Raw genomic sequence first — 20,734 nt, 5'->3', positions numbered from 1 at the left:
GGCAGGGTGGTAGGGAGAAGGGTTGGTGACAGATATGCAGGACTCCCCTCAGCGCATTGGGGCAGAGCAGGGAGCAGCTCCTCGACCCTCCATCTCATCAATGCCTTTTGAAGTACCAGATGCTTCTCCAACCTCTCTTGAGCCTGGGGAATAATCTACCAAACCTGTGTTTCTCAAAAAGTGGTACCAGGGAAAGCCTGTATCAGCACAGCCCTCGGGACTGGTGCAAAATGCAGAATCCAGGGCTCACCGCAGGACCTGCTAGATGGGACTCTCTGATGTTGGGAGCAGGAAGTCTGCCCCTCGGCACCTCCACCTCCACCCCCGCCCCTGAGGAAGTTCTGATATATGCCTACATTTGGGAGTGTCCCCATCCAGTGTCTAGGATCTTCTGTCTCCTAGGTTGGACCAGGGTGCTTTACTCTGCTGGAGTTTCACCCCTGATGGAATGTCCCCTCCTGCCCCCTCAGAGAGGTAGCATGGGCTCCGAAGGGGGCCCTGTGTGCCCATCAGAAGAAGCCTGGACATGGCAGGCATCCCTTAGAGGGAGAAGTGATGCTCAGGGCACCTGGGAAGGAAGGAGCAAGGGTGACTGCTCCCGGAGCTGGATGGTGGAGGGGCTGGGCGCTGCTGTCCGCTGGGCCAAGGACAGGCCCTCGAGCCAGGAGTACCAACACTTGTCATATTTTGTCGTAAAGCCTAGAAATCTTTGCTCTGTGGGGTGTAGAGATGGGAGGGAAGGGCTCACAGAACACCATGTACAGCTGTCCCCAAGGAGCTCTTGGAGTCACAGGATTGCTTTCCCCATTTCACAGATGGGGAAACTGAGGACTAGAGACTCCATAGATGCACCAGTGACCACTTTCTCTCCGCCGCTTTCCAGTTTCAGCCGATCCCATGAAAGAAAACCTAAGGGAGCTGGCTTTGGCTGCTGAACTTGATATTTATTCTAAGCTCTGCGTTCATGCTCAGCTTTGCCAGGTCTTTCCTGGGATACCCAGCCAAGGCCATCACTCCTGGGGTCTCATGGGGTCTCTGGGCAAACAGTGCCCTGCTTCTGACCTGGCACCAGCTGCCTGATCAAGACAGCAGAGCTGGAAGGGCTGGGACCACTGAGGCCAATTCTACTCGCCATCACCCATTTTACAGATGAGCTAACTGAAGCAGGTACATAGGAGTGCCCACAGGAATTACTGAGCCCCCAAGAGTCCTGGCTACCCAAAGTCCGTTGGATAAGAGTGTGTGGACCACTTGCTGTCTTGCCTGGGCACCTACCAGAATATAGGGAACCTGTTCCTAGCCATCCATCATCTAGGACAGGGTTGGTGGCCACACCTCTCAGGTGGGGAAACCGAGGACTGGAGATATTAAATAACTTGCCTACGGACCCACAGTTGGTCAGGACGGAAGACCCGACTCCTCAAGGGGAGAAAGCTATAGGGTACTCAAGCGTGTGCAGCCCTGGTCCAGCCATGCCCTGCTCTGTGCCTCAGTTTCCTATCTATATAGGATGAGGCTGGACAGAGGGTCCCTGAGAGCCCCCCACTGGACACCAGCACAGAGCCCCCTGGAGGATGCCCCCAGGGTTCCTTTCACCTGACACAGCAAGAGCACGTTAAGAAGGAGGTCAGGTCACTTGCACCCTTCTTATTTTGAATTTCTGTGCCTAAATGGTGCCCCAGCTACTCACTCCATCTGAGCTGATGTTTTGTTTTGGTTTTTTTTTTTCGGTACGCGGGCCTCTCACTGCTGTGGCCTCTCCCGTTGCGGAGCACAGGCTCCGGACGCGCAGGCTCAGCGGCCATGGCTCACGGGCGCAGCCGCTCCGCGGCATGTGGGATCCTCCCGGACCAGGGCACGAACCCGCGTCCCCTACACTGGCAGGCGGACTCCCAACCACTGCGCCAACAGGGAAGCCCCTGAGCTGATGTTTTAATTGGCCCTTTTTCTAATTTGTCTCAGACATTTTAACTTGTATTCCAACTCACATCTTCATTCAGCCATTTATTTCTCAAATATTTCCTAGAGCATCTATCACGGGTCAGGTACTAATAAAAGGGACTAATACGGTATCTGGTGTGTGCGCAGCCCTGATCTGGTGCCTGACTTAACACTCACACCAGCTTCGTGAAGGTTATTGTGCCCCTTTTGCAGGAAACTGAGGCTCCGAGAAGTTAAATAACTTCCAGGCACCGGCTCATCTTGTTCACTTACCTGGGTCACAGACAGAGTTATGCATAAAATGAACCCCAGGACTCCCGCTGCCCACCCTCCCCTGAGTACCAGGGAGACGATTCTGAAGTCAGACCAGCCTGCGTTGGTGCCCTGCCCACCATTTACCAGCTCTCGATCCTGGGCAGCTCAGAGTCTCAGTTCTTTTACCATAAAATGGAGACAAAAGCCTCCTACCACGCACAGCTTCAGATGAAGTGAGGGGGTGGGTGTTGAGTGCAGGATGTGTAGCGTGCACACCACAGGCATTGGCTCGGCTGGCTGGTCACGCTCACGAGCCACGTGATTCGGGCTAAACCTCGGTTGCCTTATCTGTTATTGGAGTCCCGATAGATTATCGTGGGTGTCAAATCAGATAGTGGCTGTGAAGAGCCTGCGTGTATGTGAAGTGGGTATAACAAGTTGTTAGTAAATGTTTGCTTCAAGATGAAGGGAGAGAAAAGGGAAGGATACATTCCAGCCTCCTTGCTTTGGACACTGAGATTTTGTTTACACGTGTAATATGAAATGAAATATTGGTTTTTCTGGACAAGCCAGCAGCTCTCTCTCAAGTCATCATTAAGCTACTACCTTTGCTTAAAGTCACCTCATTTAAAATTCAGAGCAACTCGATAATATAAGGATGCTAACTCTAAGAGAAGGTCATGCTCAGCCTGGGAGCGATCAGTCCAGCAAAGAGCCAGGCCCAGGTTTCACATCTGACAGTCGGGCGGATGGCTAGGTGGGCAGTGGAGGGTTCAGCAGTGGGGACTGTGGAACCCACCAGGACCCACCAGGAGCCCCAACACAAGTGGGCACTCACTGTTCTCTCTTGTTTTCCTGGCAGCCTTGGAGCATGGCAAGTCCCAGGCACGCCAGGAGCCCTGGATGGACAACACCCGTAGCCCAGTGCATGGCAGGGACCAAGCCGAAAGCATCAGCCCCTGGCCCAGACCTCCCACGTCCAGGACCTGAAGAGCACTTAGGTGGGCTTGAGGCTTGGGGCTTGGTCGGGGGGATAGAGGTTTGAAGACATTTGAAATACAAATGTGCATACTTCAGTGGATGCCGTGAGAAACAGGGCAGCTCACTTAACTTGTGTTATCCCAAAGTGGACACTGAGACAGGGATTCGGTGCAAGTGGTTTATCCAGGAGACAAGGCCAGGAGGTATGGCAGGGGAGTGGGCAACCGAGGAAAGGAAGGGCAGGAAACCAGTACGGGATGTCGATGAAAAGATTACCACTGTGGGCAACTCGGGCTCTGTCCCAATGGGGGTTGTCTGGGAGACCGTATGGATCACACCTTAGAGCTGTCCCATCCCGGCGGCGAGGAGGCCAGCCTGCTATCCCCTGGTCCCATCCTCCATTGGCAGAGGTACGCTCCACAACGTGCTGCAATGGCCCAAGAAAGCCCTCACGGGGAGAGTCCCAGGTGCTTCCGAAAGAAGCCAGTGGGATGTTCCACAACAGTCAATGCCAGTGAGGGGGCATGGCCGGGCACTGACAGTGTCTGCTATAGCACCAGCTCCTGGAGCAAACATCTGCCATGTGCATGCAACCCTTCAAGATGTGCTGGCTGACCGCCTGCTCTGCTCCTGGCCCTGTGCAGGCACTGGGGAAGCAGGAGCAGTCAAACACCGTGCTGGCCTTCAAGTTTAGTAAGGAAACGGATCTGTAGAAAACAATGTAAGATGCCATGGAAAAGGCACAGGGACAAGGTGGGAGGCTCTCATTCTAACACCAAAGGGCAGTTGAAATGATATATGGGTTGGGTCTTGAAGGACACATTGGAGAAGGGCTCCTGGGACACATGTCCCTTGAAATAAAATGTACAGTGGTTTGTGCATTTGGGGAGAGGAAGGATTCTAAGCTTTCCCAAGATTCTCAGAATGGCCTAGGGCTCAAGTGAGGTTTAAGAAACACTTTTTGAGGCAGGGAAAGAGGATGGCATTTGAGGCAGAAGAAGTGGTATGTGCAAGAAAAAGCAGGGAGTGTGGGACATGAGAGGAGAGAGGAAGGGCCGACCGAGCTGGACCTGGAGCCCAGCATCCTCAGAGCTCCCCCCACCATCCGCTGGTGTGCGCTCAGCCGACAGTAGGGAGGGTGGAAACCCACCAGCCACATCCCTGCTCTTCCGGAGCATGGGGTTTCGCAACAGGCAGAAGTGGACGACGTACCACAAACACACTGCATTTCACCACCAAGAAGCCTCTTGGGGACGCTGGGCTCTTCCAGGTTGCCCATGGCGAGATGGATTCAGCCAGGTTGGGTGTAGGGGTCTGACTGATGCCCGACTGGGTCTATCCAGGGTGGAAAGGAGGAGAGGGATAATCACAGCGTTTCCAGATTCCCACGGCTCATCCCAGACAGACCCAGCCGTCTCCCCAAGTCCTTGCCCCCAAAGCACACTGACCTGTGCTAGTCCTTAAGAGTGTGGTCCTTCCAGATGCCCACGACAGCCAAAGCTCCAACTCCAGCATGACCACGCGGGAGCTGCAGGAGTACTGGCGGACCCAGAAACGCTGCTGGAAGCACGTCAAACTGCTCTTCGAGATCGCTTCCGCCCGCATCGAGGAGGGGACAGTCTCCAAATTTGTGGTAAGCAGAGATCAAAAAGTGATGGCGCGCCTTCACGGCCCCCTTCCCGGCCCTGGGCAAGGCTGGTTGCACCTCAGTCTCCCTGACCAGGAAATGGATTGACACACTTTAACTCACAGAAGTCTTCTGGCAAAAAAACGGTCCAAAAGTGAGATTTCACGCTCAGCACCGTGACGGCTGGAGAGTCAAGGTGCCTAAGCCTAAGAAGCAAACTGCCCAGTTTAATCCCATGTTACCCGGTATTATCATCTGTGTCCCTTCTTCATTGTTTTTGATATCCTCATATCATTTTTATTATGTACCTCAGTTTTTCTTTCAAGTGGATCACTGTTTAAAAACACTGAATGGATTTATTTCAAAGGGAAATACCTTCAATGGAAAACCAGTATCACACGGCATAAGAAAAGGTCATTATAAAAGTAAATACAAGGAAAGCTCAGGGCTGTTATTAAATTCTAGCTGGTTACCATGGCAGGCGGAAAGCTGGGCTTGGGGCTGTTTTTCTTTGGAATGGAATTTCAGCCTATGTTGGGGGAGAGGTTAATGACTATGGAAGAGCCACACAGCCTTTCTTTGCCCCCCACCATTCCCCAAATGGGAGTGGAGTAATAATAATAGCTGACCCTGAGTGCTGACTGCACGTCATGGTTTCAGTGCATTGATTCATTTAATCCTCACCCAGTGAGGCAGGCTACTATCCTCATTCTCTGGATGAGAAAACGGAGGCTCAGAGAGGTTAAAGTACCTACCTAAAACCACACAGCTAGACCGTGGTGGGCTGGAATTATAACCCAGGCAGTCTGCGCCCTTAATCAGCATTCTCTTGAAAGAGAAGAGAAGAGAATAGTTTTCTTACTTATAACATCACTGCCAGTATATCACCTAAAACCATCTCCCAGGAGTTCCACACCTGGAAAACACAGATCTTATTAATTCAAGCCTCCCAGTTCAGGAACCTGAGGCCCAGTTTTGACCACTAAAACCAAGAACGCCCCAGGTCCCCCGCACGGCAGGTTCCTGTATGGCCTTTCTACCCCAGGATGCCTCCACGTCGCTGTGTTTGTTATTCTCCGGTTGACTCTTGTCACGATTCGCTGTTACAGCTCAGCAAAGGCTAATGGCAATTTAAAACAGAATTGCAGAAAACCAGCCCCCATTTCCAGGGTATGCTTTAAGGTCATCGTTATTTTATTTCCCGGGCTCTCTCTGTCAGTTCAAACCCTCCGTGACAGTGTAGTCAAAGGCCCTCTCTCTTTGCACCGCAGATGTACCAAATCGTCGTCATCCAGACGGGGAGTTTTGACAGCGACAAAGCCACCCTGGAACGGCGTTATTCAGACTTCGAGATGCTCCAGAAGAAACTCCTAAAGACCTTCCGGGAAGAGATCGAAGATGTCGTCTTCCCCAAAAAGCACCTGATGGGGAACTTCACCCCGGAGATGATCTCCGAGCGCAAGCTGGCCCTCAAAGAGTACCTAGGTCTGCTCTACGCCATCCGCTGCGTGCGTCGCTCGCGCGAGTTCATCGACTTCCTCACGCGGCCCGAGCTGAAGGAGGCCTTCGGCTGCCTGCGCGCGGGGCAGTACACCAAGGCCCTAAACATCCTGGTGCGCACGGTGCCGCTACAGGAGAAGCTGACGTCCCACTGCCCCGTGATGATGGTGCCGTCCCTGTGCGCCATGCTGGTGTGCCACCGCGACCTGGAGTGCCCCGCCGAGGCCTTCGCCGCCGGGGAGAGGGCTCTGCAGTGCCTGCAGGCCCGGGAGGGCCACCGTTACTACGCCCCGCTGCTGGACGCCATGGCCCGCCTGGCCTACGAGCTGGGCAAGGACTTTGTGTCCCTGCAGAAGAGACTGGAGGAGAACCAGCTCCGGAAGCCCGCCCCCCGGGGCTTCACCCTGAAGGAACTCACCGTCCAAGAGTATCTGTACTGAGCCACTCCCCGGGGAAGCTGGAGAACTGGGGATCACCATGGCTCGTGGGCTTTTGGGGGTTGATTCTGAGCAGAAAGAGCCACTTTGGGCTCTAGCTTGTGGGATGACTTTGAACAAGCCCCTCCTCTGGTCCTCCGTTTCCCCATCTATGTTAAGCGGAGATGCTTCCGGGCAGCCTTGGAAGCCTCTACTTGTGTCCTGTGTCCCCTTCATGCCAAGCCCACTTCGTCTCAAAACCACAAACCCAGCCGCCAAAACACTGGAGAGTCATATCAACCTTACTGGGGTTTCTGTAGGTAGCTGGAGGAGAGGTTTAAACTGCACATCACAGACAAAGCTTGATCCATTTCCTCAGAGACATCTCTCTTTAGCTGCCCTGAGGCTTTCCTCTTTGTTCCTCCCCCTCAACCTTGCTGGTAAGTATTCCCACCTATCATCCTAAGTATTCTAGCTCTTCCCTGGTAGGCCCAACTCAGCAAGACAAAAGGTCACCTACTGCTCCTCAAAGCCAGCTTTGTCCCCAGGATGAGCCATACGTCATCCTTTGAAGGGCGAGAGGATCCTGGGCTAGAACCAGCAATCATTGCCTGGGGTTGGTTTCCATTTGTAAGGCAACTGTCCCTTGAATGGACTTTCTGGATTACGTAGACATAGCCCTGACAGGAGGTGGGACCTCTGGGTAGAAGAGATTGAATGCTCGACGCCTCCCCATCTGAAGGACAATGGATTGGGATGCCCTTAACCGAAGTCTGCTGTCAGGCCCCCCAGGTGAAGTGGATTCTGGGCCAGTGACCTGGGTTCAGCGCAGGGCAGGAGTTGATGGTACAGGCTGGTTTGGACCCCATATGCCTATCAGGCTAGTAGTCCCTGAAGATCTAAACCATGTGGCTGAGGTTATTATCAGGGTGAGGCTGTAACTTGGGAACCGTAACCTGGGGCGCCACACTGGCCTGAACCAAGATCTAGCTCAGCAAAGAGCAGTGGGCAAGCATTCACTGAACTACACCGAACATATTCAACAGCAACACCATGTGGCAACACCTAGAGTGGCCCAACCAGGCTCCTTCCTGGAGGTTAGACACAGACTGACACCTTCAGAAAAAGAAAGTTTTCAAGTATCTCAATTTACTCCAGGAGAAGGACACTTTAAGTGGGAGAGATTGGATTTCTTGGAAATCTGGGCAGGTGGATAATTAAAGTGTTAAACGGAAAAATAAAAAGAGCTGCAATTCTTTTGTAATAGTAAAGAAGATCATATTGATTTTACAAGTCATTTCATCAAATACAAAATGCTGCTGTCAACTGTTAGACGCACCAAATATTCACTAAGAAAGAAAAAAAATGCCCAACATGGGGAGTTTAGTAGGCGTTTCCAGCAAAAAGCTGGGAGACAAAAAAGAGTTAGCTCCCAATGTAATGGTCCACGTAGAATAAACCTGCCTTGTAGAAAGGGACAGTGAGGAAAGGCATGAATCAAATTTGACACTGAGTGGAGAGTGCGGACTCTAGAACTGGAACTGCAAACTGGTACTCACCCAGGTTTGGGGTCTAAACACACACAGTGTGGTCCCAAATCCTCAAGCTGAGAAGTCATGGTAAAGAGGTTTCAGATGCAGGTGTTTCAGGTACCTTGCACCACAGATGCAAATTCTGAAGGAAGTGAACATAGATCCAGGCCAATAGAGAGGAAGATGCCATTGACTTCAGAGGTGCTAAAGCGCAGGGGGTGGAGGGTGACTGTGCATCTGAAAATCACATATATATAGTGTACTTGTGTGTGGTGTCGAGACAGAGGAAAAAACCTTACGCAAGGTAAAAGGGAACTAAGAAATCATATGGGGGAGTTTCCCATCAGTACCCTTAAAGAAGGGCTGGGTACCACAGAGTAAGGAAAAGGACTTACTCTGGCTTCTGAAAAGGGCCCACCCACAATGCATAGCTTCAGGCCTCCCACGTTGTCTCCTCCTGGTGATGCTAGATGCTGCCCTCCCAGTTCTTTTGATGGCCTTGGCCTGTAGGTCCACTGGTGTTTCTTCAGGCCACGCACAGTGTGTCTTCATCCACTCCGGGTGTCCAACGGCCTCTCCTCCTGACATCTCCCTTTGCCGCAGAAGTCTGAGACCCGCTCATTTCTTGAGTTCCTGGAACAAGTCCTTGAATTCCTCAACCCCTCCTCCAGGAAGCTTTCCTTGTGGCCCACTGTGACCCCACCAGGGTACCGCACTTCCCTGTTTGCCTGGACCCTCTCCCACCCGACAGTATTGCTAAGTCTTTCTTTCCAGGGAACTCTGGAGTGGTGGTAGCTGGGATTGGACCCTTTTCTCCTGACTTCTCAAAAGTTGAGCCCACAGGAAAGGTGAGAGGCACTTGCCCTCAATGCTCAGGGTGGAGCCCCGGACCAGAAGCATCTGTGTCACCTGGAGCTTATGAGACAGGCAGAATCTCAGGCTCCACCCTAGACCTTCTGAACCAGAATCTGCATGTTAACGAGATTCCCTCACCCACCTTCTCCTTCCTGCCCCACGAAGGTGATTCCTCTGTACGCAGGTTAAAATTTGAGAAGCCCCATGTTGAATTGACTTGACAGTGGCCTTGAGGAAAACCATCCACAGAGCCTGGGCAGTCTGCCATCTGGGTTCCTCCCTGCCCCACCTCCTCCCAGCCCAGGCCCTCGCTGGTACACATGCTTCAGCCCAGGGCCCGAGCAGCTCTTGCTGGGAGCACCATGCCAGCCACACCCACACCCGGGAACCTGCTCTGGGCACTTGGCCCCGGAGCCTGAGGGGGGCCAGTTCACAGGAAGGTCTGCTCCAGCAGCCTCTGGCTCCTGCTGGCTGTGACACAGAGCCAAAGGTCTCCCTTTGGACGGGATTTGTCATCCTTGTGAGACCCCATGCCTGGGATGCTGGCAGGTCTCTTACCCCCAAGCCAGGATGGGGAAACGGTTACTACCAGGGGCTCCCCAGCATTTTTGGAGCCCTACTGTGTGTCTAGGGCTTCTCTGATTACTGGTGGTCCAGCTCTGCCCAAGAGATATTCTTATCCCACTTAACAGACAAGGACACAGACACCCTGAGAGGTTAAGTGACTTACCCAAGGTCACACAGCCAACAACAGGTAAAGCAGGAAATTAAGTGCAGGCCTGTGTCACCCCCAGCCTGTGCTCTCCTCCCTGAGCCCCACATTGGAGGACTGAGAGGAGAAGGTTGCAGATATGTCCCTGGGGATATGTCCCTTCAAGAGACTTTCACTCCTCTCTGCTTACAGGTGGGGAAACTGAGACCTGGAGAAGGGGCTCTCTCCAGGTCACATGGTGAGACAGGGGCAGCTCCAGGACTGGGGTGTCCACATCAAAGTGATATAGTATGGCAGGCTGGGCAGACAGAATAATCCCGGGTTGGGATTCCAAGAGGCGACGGGGGGTCACCCAGCTGGACCTGGGGGGCACAGGATCAGTACTGAGGCCTGAGCCAGGGCGGCTAGGCTGCTAGCCAGGAGGCTCTGTTCAGGGTGGGCTCCAGCCCCATTGCCTACATTCCCTTAGCTCAGCAATGGTCTCCTAGCTGTAACTCTGCTTTGGAGCAGCAAATTCAGCTCCAGTTCCACTTGCTGGGGACAGGAAGCTCCCACCGTGTCCCCAGACAGACCCTCCTGGGCTCCTCCAGAGCTTCCTGTCCTCCTGCAGCTGCCTTCCCAGAATCCTCCCTGGGGGGCCAACAGCGCTGCCATCTGTTCTAGCATCCACCAGCCATCTTCCTTCTAGCAGTCTCCTTTTACGCATGTAAATGGATTTGAAAAAGAAACTTCCTATTACAACCCTCCATGGAAAATCAGATTCACCTGCTATAATGAGAGGGTAGCTATAAAAATAAGCACAATGAAACCTCTCGCTGTTATTACAACTCTGCGGCCTTTGTCTGAGACAGGCCTTGAGTTTAAGGCCGCCAGATGTCCTCTGTTAAAAGAGACAGAGACAAGCCTTGGAGACCTGTCAGCACCACGTTGAGACTGCTCTCTGATTTACTCAGAAGGAATGGAAAATACCGCAAAGGGAAATCAGCTTCTGACCGCACGGGCTGAATCATGCGAAGTTCTCTGTGCGTTGTCTCAGACTAGTTGGGGCCTTGCTCCCTCTCCTGGGCCCCGTGGCCCCGATCCCCGTCCCATGCCCTGTATCAGCCCTGCTTGATCAGTCGTGGGCCTGGTTTCGGCTTTGGCTGACATCCTTGGTTCTCCTCACCCCACCTGGGAGGTGGCACCCAGGCTCCAGTTCTGGGCTTCACACCCTGACATCAGGTAAGACCCACAAATGGAGGGAGAGTTCTGGTTCGGTCAAAGCCAGAACCTGCAGTGTGTCCTCTACTTGGTGTCACTGTGTCGCCTGGTAAGAGCCAAAATAATGCCCCTCCCCGGAAAAGGCCCTGCACAAGCCCCACCGGCCCAGTCAGCAGAATAGGGCCCCTCACCAGCCTTACCCATACACCGTGTACATTCTCCTCTCTCAGTAAACAACGACTCCTACTCTATGCCAGACCCTGTGAAGAGCTGGGGACGCAGCGGTGAACAGGACAGACTGGGTCCCTGTCCTCATGGAGCTGAAACATCAGAAGGGAGACACTTGCAGAGCAAACTGAAGCTGGGACAGAATGGTCTCCCTCAGCCAGATGGTCAGGGAGGGCTTCTCGGAGGAGGAGGTGTTTAAGGGAGCCATAGGGGAGGCTGAGGAGGCAGCCACCGCAGCGTGGGGAGGGGAGAATTTTAAGCAGAGGGAAAGCGGAAGCACAGCTCTGAGGCAGGAACCTCCTCTGTCCCCAAGGAGCATCAGCCCAGGCCCGGGACCAGGAAAGGGGCAGGTAGGCCCTGGACATCCCTTCCCCTGGCTGTGCCTGCTGAGAGGAAGGGTTCCAGGTGCTGACTGAAAGCCGCCTGGCAAGCCCATCTGTGCCGTGGCCCATCTCCAGCAACTGGCTCGTTGCAACATGAATGAGCTGGGAGCTCGTGTTCAGGGCACTCGGATCCTTTGGGTTTACGAGTGACAGAAACCCAGGGTAATCAGACAAAGAGAAATTTATTCTCTGAAAAGCCCAGGAATAGATTAGCTTCAAGTTGTAGCCCAAAACTCAAACCATGACCTCTACATCTGCTTTCTCTCTCACTTTCACTTTCTCTCTAAATTTCTCTTTCCTTGGTTTAGCCTTCTCTCTCAACAAGCACTCCTCCTGGTGATAAGATGGCTGTAGCAGCGCCAGGCTCATATGCTCCTTCTCTGCAACCCCACAGGAGTCCCCTGCAGGGCTCCTGTGAAGGCCGGGTCTGTAGGATGTGTAGGAATCGCCCACCCACATGCCCTTTCCTGAGGAGCCCAGGCAGGGCAGACCACAATGAACTCCCCCCGCCTTCACCAGAAATCGGTCACCACATATTGTTTTGTAATCGGCTTTTAAATTTTTTTTTTACTAGACTTAATTTTTTTTAGAGCAGTCTTAGTTTCCACAGCAAGATGGAGTGGAAGGTACAGATAGTTCTCATACCCCCTGCCCCCACACATGCATCGCCTTCCCACCAGAGTGGTGCATTCGTCACAGCTGATGAACCTACGGTGACATATCATTGGCACTCAGAGTCCACAGTTTACATTAGGGTTCACCCTTGGTATTGTACATTCTATGAGTTTGGACAAATGTATTCACCATTATAATATACTGAGTGTGATAAAGTATGATTAGAGAAGGATTAAATTTTTTCTGTATACCATGAGCATTTTCCTGGAATATATAATATTTTCCCATGCTATTTTTAATAACACTGATTTCTAACGTATGTGCCACCACTGGTTTAACTGTCTTGTAAGGTTCCAAATTTTCCTAAGTACAGGCACCACTGCAGCCAACGCCTTGATCCAGTGTCTTTTTCGTATTTGTGCTCTCTGAAGGCAATTTCTAGCAGTGGTATTTCTGAATCATAAACACTGTTAGTGATTTTGATAATATTAATTTCTCTCTCTCCTTAGAGTCTGTACTAACCCACCCCTCCAGCAGCTAAGTGTGAGAGATGCCATTTCCCTGAACCTTCTATAACACTGGATGTTAGCATTTTTAAACTATATTCAATGTGATACTGAGAAGTGGTTTCCACGGTTTAATGTGCATTTCCTCCTTTCTGGTGAGTATGAGCATTTTTCTTAGGCTTCCTGGTCGATTTTTATGGTGCTGAAAGTTGTTTCTTTTCCCCTTTCCATCAGCCACTTCTGGAAGGAGGCGGGACCTGGAGAGGATCTATTCCGCAATTTTTAAAAAAATGGCCAGCAGATGGCGCTGCCGCATTGGCGGCACCGAAAGCTTCGCGGGCTGCGCTGGCGAAACGGCATTTGAACAAACAGGAGGGAAATTGAGCGTTTCTTTCAACAGAGAAAAACAAGACTTCGAAAAACCGTTGGAAGGGGTTTGAAATAATGCTGAAAAGAAAGAGCTTTGCTGGGAAAGTGCTGATGCTTCGCTGCTTCTTCACTGCACTTCCCACCGCTCATGTTGTTTGGGGTACCCGGGCGACCCCCACTTGCGGTTCAGGACGTCACTTCTCGATTTCTTCTCCCTCATCCTCTTCCCCCAGCTCACACACCCAGAGGGGCGGAAGGAAGCCTCCTCGCCGCCGCCCTCCACCTCCTCGATCAGCAGGAGGCAGTGAAACCGCAACTCCTAACAGAATGGGCCGCATGAAAATAGCAGCAGCGCGCAGAGCCTCCAGGAGCAGGACCGCACCCACTGTAACCCGACGTTTGGTCCGCTGGCTTCTGAGGGAGAGGGCTGGACTAAGCCTCCCTCCATATGGGAGGAGGGTCCTTCTCCAATATCGGGGTGGGGGCGTGGGCACCCACAAAAGCCCTGCCACGTGACTTTCCAGGAGGGAGGCCTTGGGTGTCACCCTCTCCCCAGATCACACCTCCGATCTCTTGAGGACCTAGATGGTGCTGGGGGCTTCCCATCCATCTGCCTGCGGAACTGGAGGAGAGGGAGGGGCAGCATTACGTGACTTCTTTTTAACCATTTAAATACCTGGGCCCCCGGTCTCCAGACGGTTGGTAAAGCGTGGGTTGAATGAGTAAGTAAATGGAAGGAAGGAAGAGGGGAGAGAGTGAGAGGTTAAAGAAAAGTCTACCATGCTTGTTAGCGTGTAAATTGGTACAACTCTGGGGAAAACCATCTGGCGCCATCTACTGAAGCTGAACATAAACAGCTCTCTGAGGACCCACAATTCCACTCTTAGGAATATACCCCATAGATACAGAGACACCATCTTCACCAAAAGACCTGAGCTAGAATTTCAGGGCAGGACTACTCCCCAAAATATTCCCCGGCTAGAAACAACCCAAATCTCCATCAACAGTCAAACAGGTAAGTAGATGGTGTTACATTCATATGTTGGAATATTATACAGCCACGAAAACAAACTGCACTTATACACAAGGACGTGGATGAATGTCACAAACAAGACTGAGTGAATGAAGTCAGACACAAAGGAATATAGCCTGTGTGATTCCATTGAACGAAGTTCAAGAGGAGAAACTAAACGACAGAGGTTAGGGATGCTTACTGAGATGGCAAAACTCCCAGAAGGAAAAAAAAAAAAGCAGAAAGCGTTGCTATGAAAGTTGAGAGAGTGGCTACTACTTCTGAGGGACAAAGGGTCAGTGGATAGGAGGCAGCGGAGAGCATCTCGGCAGTATGGGAATTTCTATTCTTCGTCCTGGGCGATGGTTACAAGAGTATTTGCTCTAATAATTTGCTAAGCTGTACCATTGCATTTATGCACTTTCTGAAAGAATGAATGGATGTAGCCAATATGAGATCAATATTTAGTGTGCACCAAGTAATGCAGCACTCAAGGCTGGAATTTGAACCCACGGCTTCTGCCCCTAGCCTGTGCTGCCTTGTAGCACTAAACCAATGGGGAGGGGCTGGGAGTCAGGGGATGTGATTACCTGAACTTCAGGCCTCAGACTAGTGAACGATGCAGACCAAGATACTTCACACCCACCCAGCAACTGTGGGGCTCGGACTCCAAATCCACACTTTCCTTAAACCCCAGGAACAAATCATGAAAGGTAGACATTCAGGAATAATCCTTACAGATGCCTCATTTAAATAAAGTGTGTGGTGAATTGCAGGGATGACGCCAGTTCTCTATGCCTCCCTGTCACCATGCCATTTGCCCTGTGACACTGCAGTTCCTCCACTACAGAGGCAGCGTCAGTTTCCCTACTCCTTGAGTCCTGGTTGTTCTGGACACTTTCTTTGGCCTACATGATGTGGCAGAAGGGACAGTGTACCAGTTCCAAGCCTTGGCCTGAAGAGACCTTCTGTGTTTTGCTTGCACTCTTGGGCTTCTGCCATCGGCATGAGAAGAACATGCCCATGGTCTCCTACCAGAGGATGAGAGACTCGTAGAGCAGAACCAAGTGTAGCTGACAGAGAGCCGACTCCCAGACATGAGGGAGAACTCAATCAAGATCAGCCACCTCTCAACCATGCGATTCGTGAACCCAAATAATAAATTGTTCTAAGCTACTGAATTTTGGGGGCTGTTTGTTATGTAGACATAGCTAACTGACACATTGTCTGTAGACAACTGTGGAGTCCAGGAACTTGTTGGAAGAGGTTCCAGAAAGGAGATGCCCAGGATGGGGGGTGATCAATGCCGGTCTGCCCAACACCCCTGCCTTCACTGGATTCCCTTTGAGGCTCCCAGCAGCCTCCATGTCAACATTACCAGTGAGGCTACTGATGCCTGCCTACAGAGAATCTATCACACCAGGCCTTTGGTTCAGCACTTTACACACTTATTTCACATAACCCTTACAATAGCCCTATGAGGTAGGCACTATTACCATCCCCATTTGACAGATCCTGTGTCATCCCGCCTGTCATCCTGCCTGTCCATCCCAGCCAGCTCCCCCAGGAACATCTTCCCCAACTGCAGGACGCCAAGTCCCTAGACTCTCAAAAGAAGGTCACCCTCCCCCCCGTTTGCCTTCTCCTCTCCCTCGGGGCCACCAGGTCCCCAGCATGAAGACTGTGCTGAGCAGAAATCCTGTCCTAGCAGAAGATGGTTCCTGTAGATAAACAAGAGGCCGGTTTACAGGAAACAATCAGTGGAAAGGATGCTTTGCAACAACTTCTAAACAGGATGAAGTGTGTTGGAACAGAGTTTGTCATTCTGATGGGGAATCTTGGAATATTGGGGTTGGAGGGAATTCCAGAGCTAATCCAGTCCAAGTTTCAGACATTTTTTAAGCCACAGAGTCTTCTTCAAATGAAATGTGATATAGAAACTGAACACAGAAGAAAGACCAAAGCCAAGCTTTTCAGGCTGTGAGGTCTGGGAGCTCTACCTTAGGCCCATCGGTGGTACCCCTAGGGCTTCGTGGAGCACTATTTGAGAACCACTGTGGTGGCCCCGTCGGGTCACTTTGCTGATGAGAAATGTCCTCAAGGTCACAGAGCACTAGAGTAGAAGAAACAAGACTTGAACTCAGATCTGCTGCCTCCCACCCCTGGGCTTGCTCTTCTGTTCCAAGTGTTCAGGAATAAAAACACTCATTCCAAAAGGAAGGCATACACCTGAGTTTTTTTTTAACATCCATTTTTCAAAATGGTGCACTTGGCATCTCACCTTAGTCATTGGATAGAATCGCTCAGTCAGCACATTTCAGGAAAACTTTTTTTTTCATTGCTTTGTCATATTTAGCTTGGGGTCCACTGGGACCCTGGACCCTTTTTCCCGGGATCACCTGCCTTGCTTATTCTCCCCTCACCTCACTGCACAGCCCTTGTTTAGCCAGCTCCCTAGGGAGCAGCTACCCCTAGAGCAGCTTTTCCCTGCAGCTTTTCCAACCTCTTCTACTTTCTGGGGTGATGGTCAGGCTGCAGGTGTCTGCAGATGTGAGAAGGTGCTCCAGAGCACCCCCCAGGTCCAGGAGGAGCCAGAGAGGCCAGGGAGGAAGCTGGGCAGCGTGCATGGGGCGTCTCTGGGTTTTGCCTGCTTGGCTCTTTCTGGAAACAGCATCCTGTGGGAGCCACCCCTCCCTGATTCCCAAACATGTAGTTTGGGGGGAAAGTTGTATTCGTTTCCTAGGAATTCTGTAATAGATCACCACAAACTGGGTGCTTAAAACAACAGAAATTAATTGTCTCACAGTTCTGGAGGGCAGAAGTCTGAAATCAAGGTGTCAGCAGGGCCGTGCTCCCTCCGAGGTTCTGGCAAAGAACCCGCTTCACGCCTCCTGGCTTCTGGTGGCTTCTGGCAATCCTTGCCATGCCTTGGTTTGTGGGTACATCACTCCAGTCATCGCCTGCATCTTCACATGACCTTCCTCTGTATGTGTCTGTGTCCAAATTTCCCTCTTCTTATAAGGACACCAGTCATTGGATTAGGGCTCCTCCCAAGCCAGTATGGCCTCCTCTTAATTTGGTCACATCCGCAAAGACCCCATTTCCAAATAAGATCACATTCGCAGGTACCAGGTGTTACGAGGTCCATCTTCTCCCCTCCTTTACACACCTGGCCGATCTGGTTCCTCGTCCCATTTCTGCCCTTCCGCCTCCACCGCGTGGGCCCCCTTGATCCTCAGAAACACCAGCGTCTTTCCTGTGTCGGGCCCTTGCTCCTGCTGGCCCACCAGCTTGGGATGCTTTTCTCACGGCCCTTCAGGACACCCTCCCTGGGGACCCGCCACTCTTTTGCCTCCTCCCATTTATCTCTTTAACAGCTCACATCCCCAGGAAAAATCCTCTTGAGGTCAGCTCATTGCCCCTCTTCCCCTTGAGTATGAGTCCCTTTGGGGCCCAGCTCACCAGGCCCCTGCCCTTGGTACCTAGAAGGGTGTCTGGCTGAGCCAGCATCATGGGCGTGTGACCTCTGCAGTCCCATGCGACCCCACGCCTACAAGGGCCACACGCTTGATTTAATGTTCTGCTGTCACGGACCTGAAAATCTTAATACTTTTGGAAAAAAGATCCCACATTTTCATTTTGCACCGGCCTGGTAAATTACGCAACCTGTTCTGGTGTCCGGCAGAGAGAAAGCACTCCATAAATAATTATCGAATGACGCCACAGCACCCCTTGCGGGGAGGCAGACCCTATGCCCTGCAGATCTCCTTCTGGGAGGCTGGGCCAGGACCCTACCCAAGCTTAAGCAGAGAAGCAGAAAGGGGAAGACTGCTGGGATGGGCAAGGTAGGAAGTGGGGAAGGAGGCAAGGCCAACCTGAATCCCATACCTCTGTCCCTGGGTCCCTGAAGACACCTCAGAAACAGCAGCAGCAGAGCGCTGGGGCCAGGAGGGGCTATAGGGCTGCAGAGCTGGGTGGGGGGGAAGGGAGAGACAGACTGCTGGAAACTTCCCGCTGTCCCCCGCTCAAGAACTAACACAATGAACTCACTCACTCTGCAGGGCACACCTGGACAGCCAGGTGCACACCTGGAGCACCGGGAGGGCCCTCTGGCTCATCCAGACCAGTCTCTCCCAGAGTGGAGGTGCGGCCAGCCCAGTGACCCCATCCTTTAAACCACCTGCACCCCAGAGTCAGACGTCAATCCCCTTTCTCTTCCTCTAATTATGGCCAGGAGAAAGGCCCCCTGACACTTCCCCAACTCTTGCCCATCTCTGCTTTTAACAAAGAGATGGCTGGGCTTCCCTGGTGGCACGGTGGTTGAGAGTCTGCCTGCCGATGCAGGGGACACAGGTTCGTGCCGTGGTCCGGGAGGATCCCACAGGCCGCGGAGCAGCTGGGCCCGTGAGCCATGGACGCTGAGCCTGCGCGTCCGGAGGCTGTGCTCCGCAACAGGAGAGGCCACAGCAGTGAGAGGCCCGCGTACCCCCCAAAAAAAACAAAGAGGTGGCTGCTCTCCTCTTGTTGCTTCCGGTGGACAAGACTGTCTGGCTAGAACTTACTGACGTTGTGTTTCACTGTATTTATTTTTATGGTTATTTTTTTTATTATGGACCTGATACTGTCTCATTTTTTTCCCATTTATGTTGGTGACATAACTGTTCCTTATTAAATAAAATGCACTTAAGTCAGGAAAAGGGAATCTTCGTGAATAATGGCCAGGTGATGGTGGATATGGTAGAAACTGGCATATCTGGCACATGCCATACGGCAGCGGGTCCCGAGAAAAAGAAGGAGGGCGTTCTGAATTCTGGTCCGGGCCCTGATACAGAGTGGACACGGAGGCTCAGACTGGGGACGGGACGTGTCTGGAGTCCCACGCAGGCTAGTGGCGAGGCCAGTTCTCTGGGCTCCCTGCCCAGTTCTCCCCTCCAGCTGACCAGTCAGCCTCACAGGTCTGTGATTCATGATGAATCCAAGGCTGGGCTGCCGCCTTCCTCCCAGAAACTCCCTTCCACCAAGTCCCTTGGGGACCCCCCTATCCCCGCAACCTCAGGGTTCCTGGCCCATTTAATAACCCAAGCTATAGGCGAATCCTCCTTAACAACCCTCAGACAAGCAAGACTGGAAATCACGTTTCTGCTTTGAAAACTGTCACCGACTGCCTTTCCCACCTTACGCTCAGCAAATCTTCACAGGCGGTGTTTTAAATACTCTTTCTCCTTTTGCTGTGATCAAAGCACTTGCTTGTTCCCCTGATAGGTGACAAAAGATGTCAGAGAGACTAATGAGAGAATGTGGTGGCTGCCCGCTTCCTTTCTCTTGGGGGAAGAAGGCTCGCAGGGCGTCTGGGGCTGGGTGGCCTTTAGGATTTGGGGGCTGAGTGCAGGGAGAAGGGTAGAGGCTACAGGCAGGGATGGAGGAGGGGACCTCAGGCAGGCTGATCATTTCCCAGCATGCATTTCCCCTTCTCCTGGACAGAGCATCCTAATTTTGCTTTAGGATAACTACCCTTCCTCCACCCTCAACTGTTTCAGGAGGTGTTGGCTCCAGCCTCGGCCATGGGCTGTGTGCGGGACTTAGACCTTGTATTCTCCTGGCCCTGGTACTTGGTATTGCGGTGGGCGTATCAGCCAATCAGAACTGTGCAGAAGCGATCTTGGGGCTCCAATTAGATTGACTACTGGGAGAGAAGACAGCTCTTCCAGCTGGACTTGGTGGGACAGGGATGTAAGCCTGGAGCTGCTAGGAAGTTTGCCCAAGAGGGACTAAGCAAATGGAGCCCCCAAGTGGAGGGAGAAGTGGACGGACACTGAGTCCTGATGATCTTAAGTTCCTGGATCAAACTGTACCTGAATACGAAGGCAATAAACTCCCTTTTTGCTTAAGTTGTTGACGTTTTTCTTTCATTCTGACAACAGATGGCCATTTCATGATCATCTCTTATCATCTGAACCTGTGTCTTCAAGCACCTCACTCCCTATAGTGAGGATGCATATCCCTATGCCCAAGGATATAAATCCAGTTTCTTCCATTCTCTACATTTCCAGACACAATTTCAGCCCCTTCCAGGCTCATCACATGCCAACACTGGAAGACTCTCGGTTAGCGGGCACAAGTCCAGCTGTGGAAACTGGGACTCGCTCAGGTAGGATACCACATGGAGAGTTCCTGGGATGGGTCACACCTCCGGGGTTGTCTCTGCCTGGGTATCTTCCCACCCAAGAGATAGCCCAGAGGAATGGATCAAAGCCTAGAGACTCCTGCAACTCACGCTCCTTGAACATGACAGTCCCATTTTCCAGGTTCAGGGACTGAGGCAGCCAGGGCCAGGAACATCTGACACTCCTACTCTCATCTCTTCATCTTGACACACACTCAGCACTTAACCCTCCGCCTTGCAGCTAGGAGAGAGGGAGACTAAGCGCTGGCGTTGACTGTGATCCTGGATTCAGCCATGCCCAAAGGCCCTAGGTCTACCTCTTGGATCTTTCAAAGGCCAATAAATCCTTTTTAGGCTAAACCAGGTTAAGTTGGGATTTGGTCACTTGTAACCAAAAGAGTCCTGATTATATAGCTGCCTTCAAATATTTGAGAGGCTG

The 20,734-nt window shown here is 52.0% G+C and overlaps 1 protein-coding gene across 1 annotated transcript; it reads left to right on the top strand.

Annotated features, from left to right (window-relative positions):
- Positions 1-436: 436 nt before the first annotated feature.
- Positions 437-7,945, top strand: SNX20 (sorting nexin 20). The gene is made up of 4 exons (XM_059999145.1): positions 437-474; positions 3,059-3,197; positions 4,659-4,810; positions 6,076-7,945. Exons 2-4 carry the CDS (start codon positions 3,068-3,070, stop codon positions 6,742-6,744), a joined length of 951 nt encoding a protein of 316 aa, XP_059855128.1. The 5' UTR covers positions 437-474; positions 3,059-3,067; the 3' UTR covers positions 6,745-7,945.
- Positions 7,946-20,734: the final 12,789 nt, after the last annotated feature.

This window comes from Delphinus delphis, chromosome 20 (assembly GCF_949987515.2).
Source record: "Delphinus delphis chromosome 20, mDelDel1.2, whole genome shotgun sequence".
Taxonomy (NCBI): Eukaryota; Metazoa; Chordata; class Mammalia; order Artiodactyla; family Delphinidae; genus Delphinus; species Delphinus delphis.
The sequence above is the reverse complement of the archived record's forward strand: the minus strand, read 5'-3'. Positions and strand labels throughout refer to the sequence as shown.

Bases quoted from the DNA above. Each gene is read 5' to 3' on its own strand.
- SNX20 (XM_059999145.1), top strand. From the start codon at position 3,068: ATGGCAAGTCCCAGGCACGCCAGGAGCCCTGGATGGACAACACCCGTA. The intron at 3,198-4,658 runs GTGGGCTTGAGG...TGGTCCTTCCAG, and splicing joins AGGACCTGAAGAGCACTTAG to ATGCCCACGACAGCCAAAGC. The intron at 4,811-6,075 runs GTAAGCAGAGAT...TTTGCACCGCAG, and splicing joins GGACAGTCTCCAAATTTGTG to ATGTACCAAATCGTCGTCAT.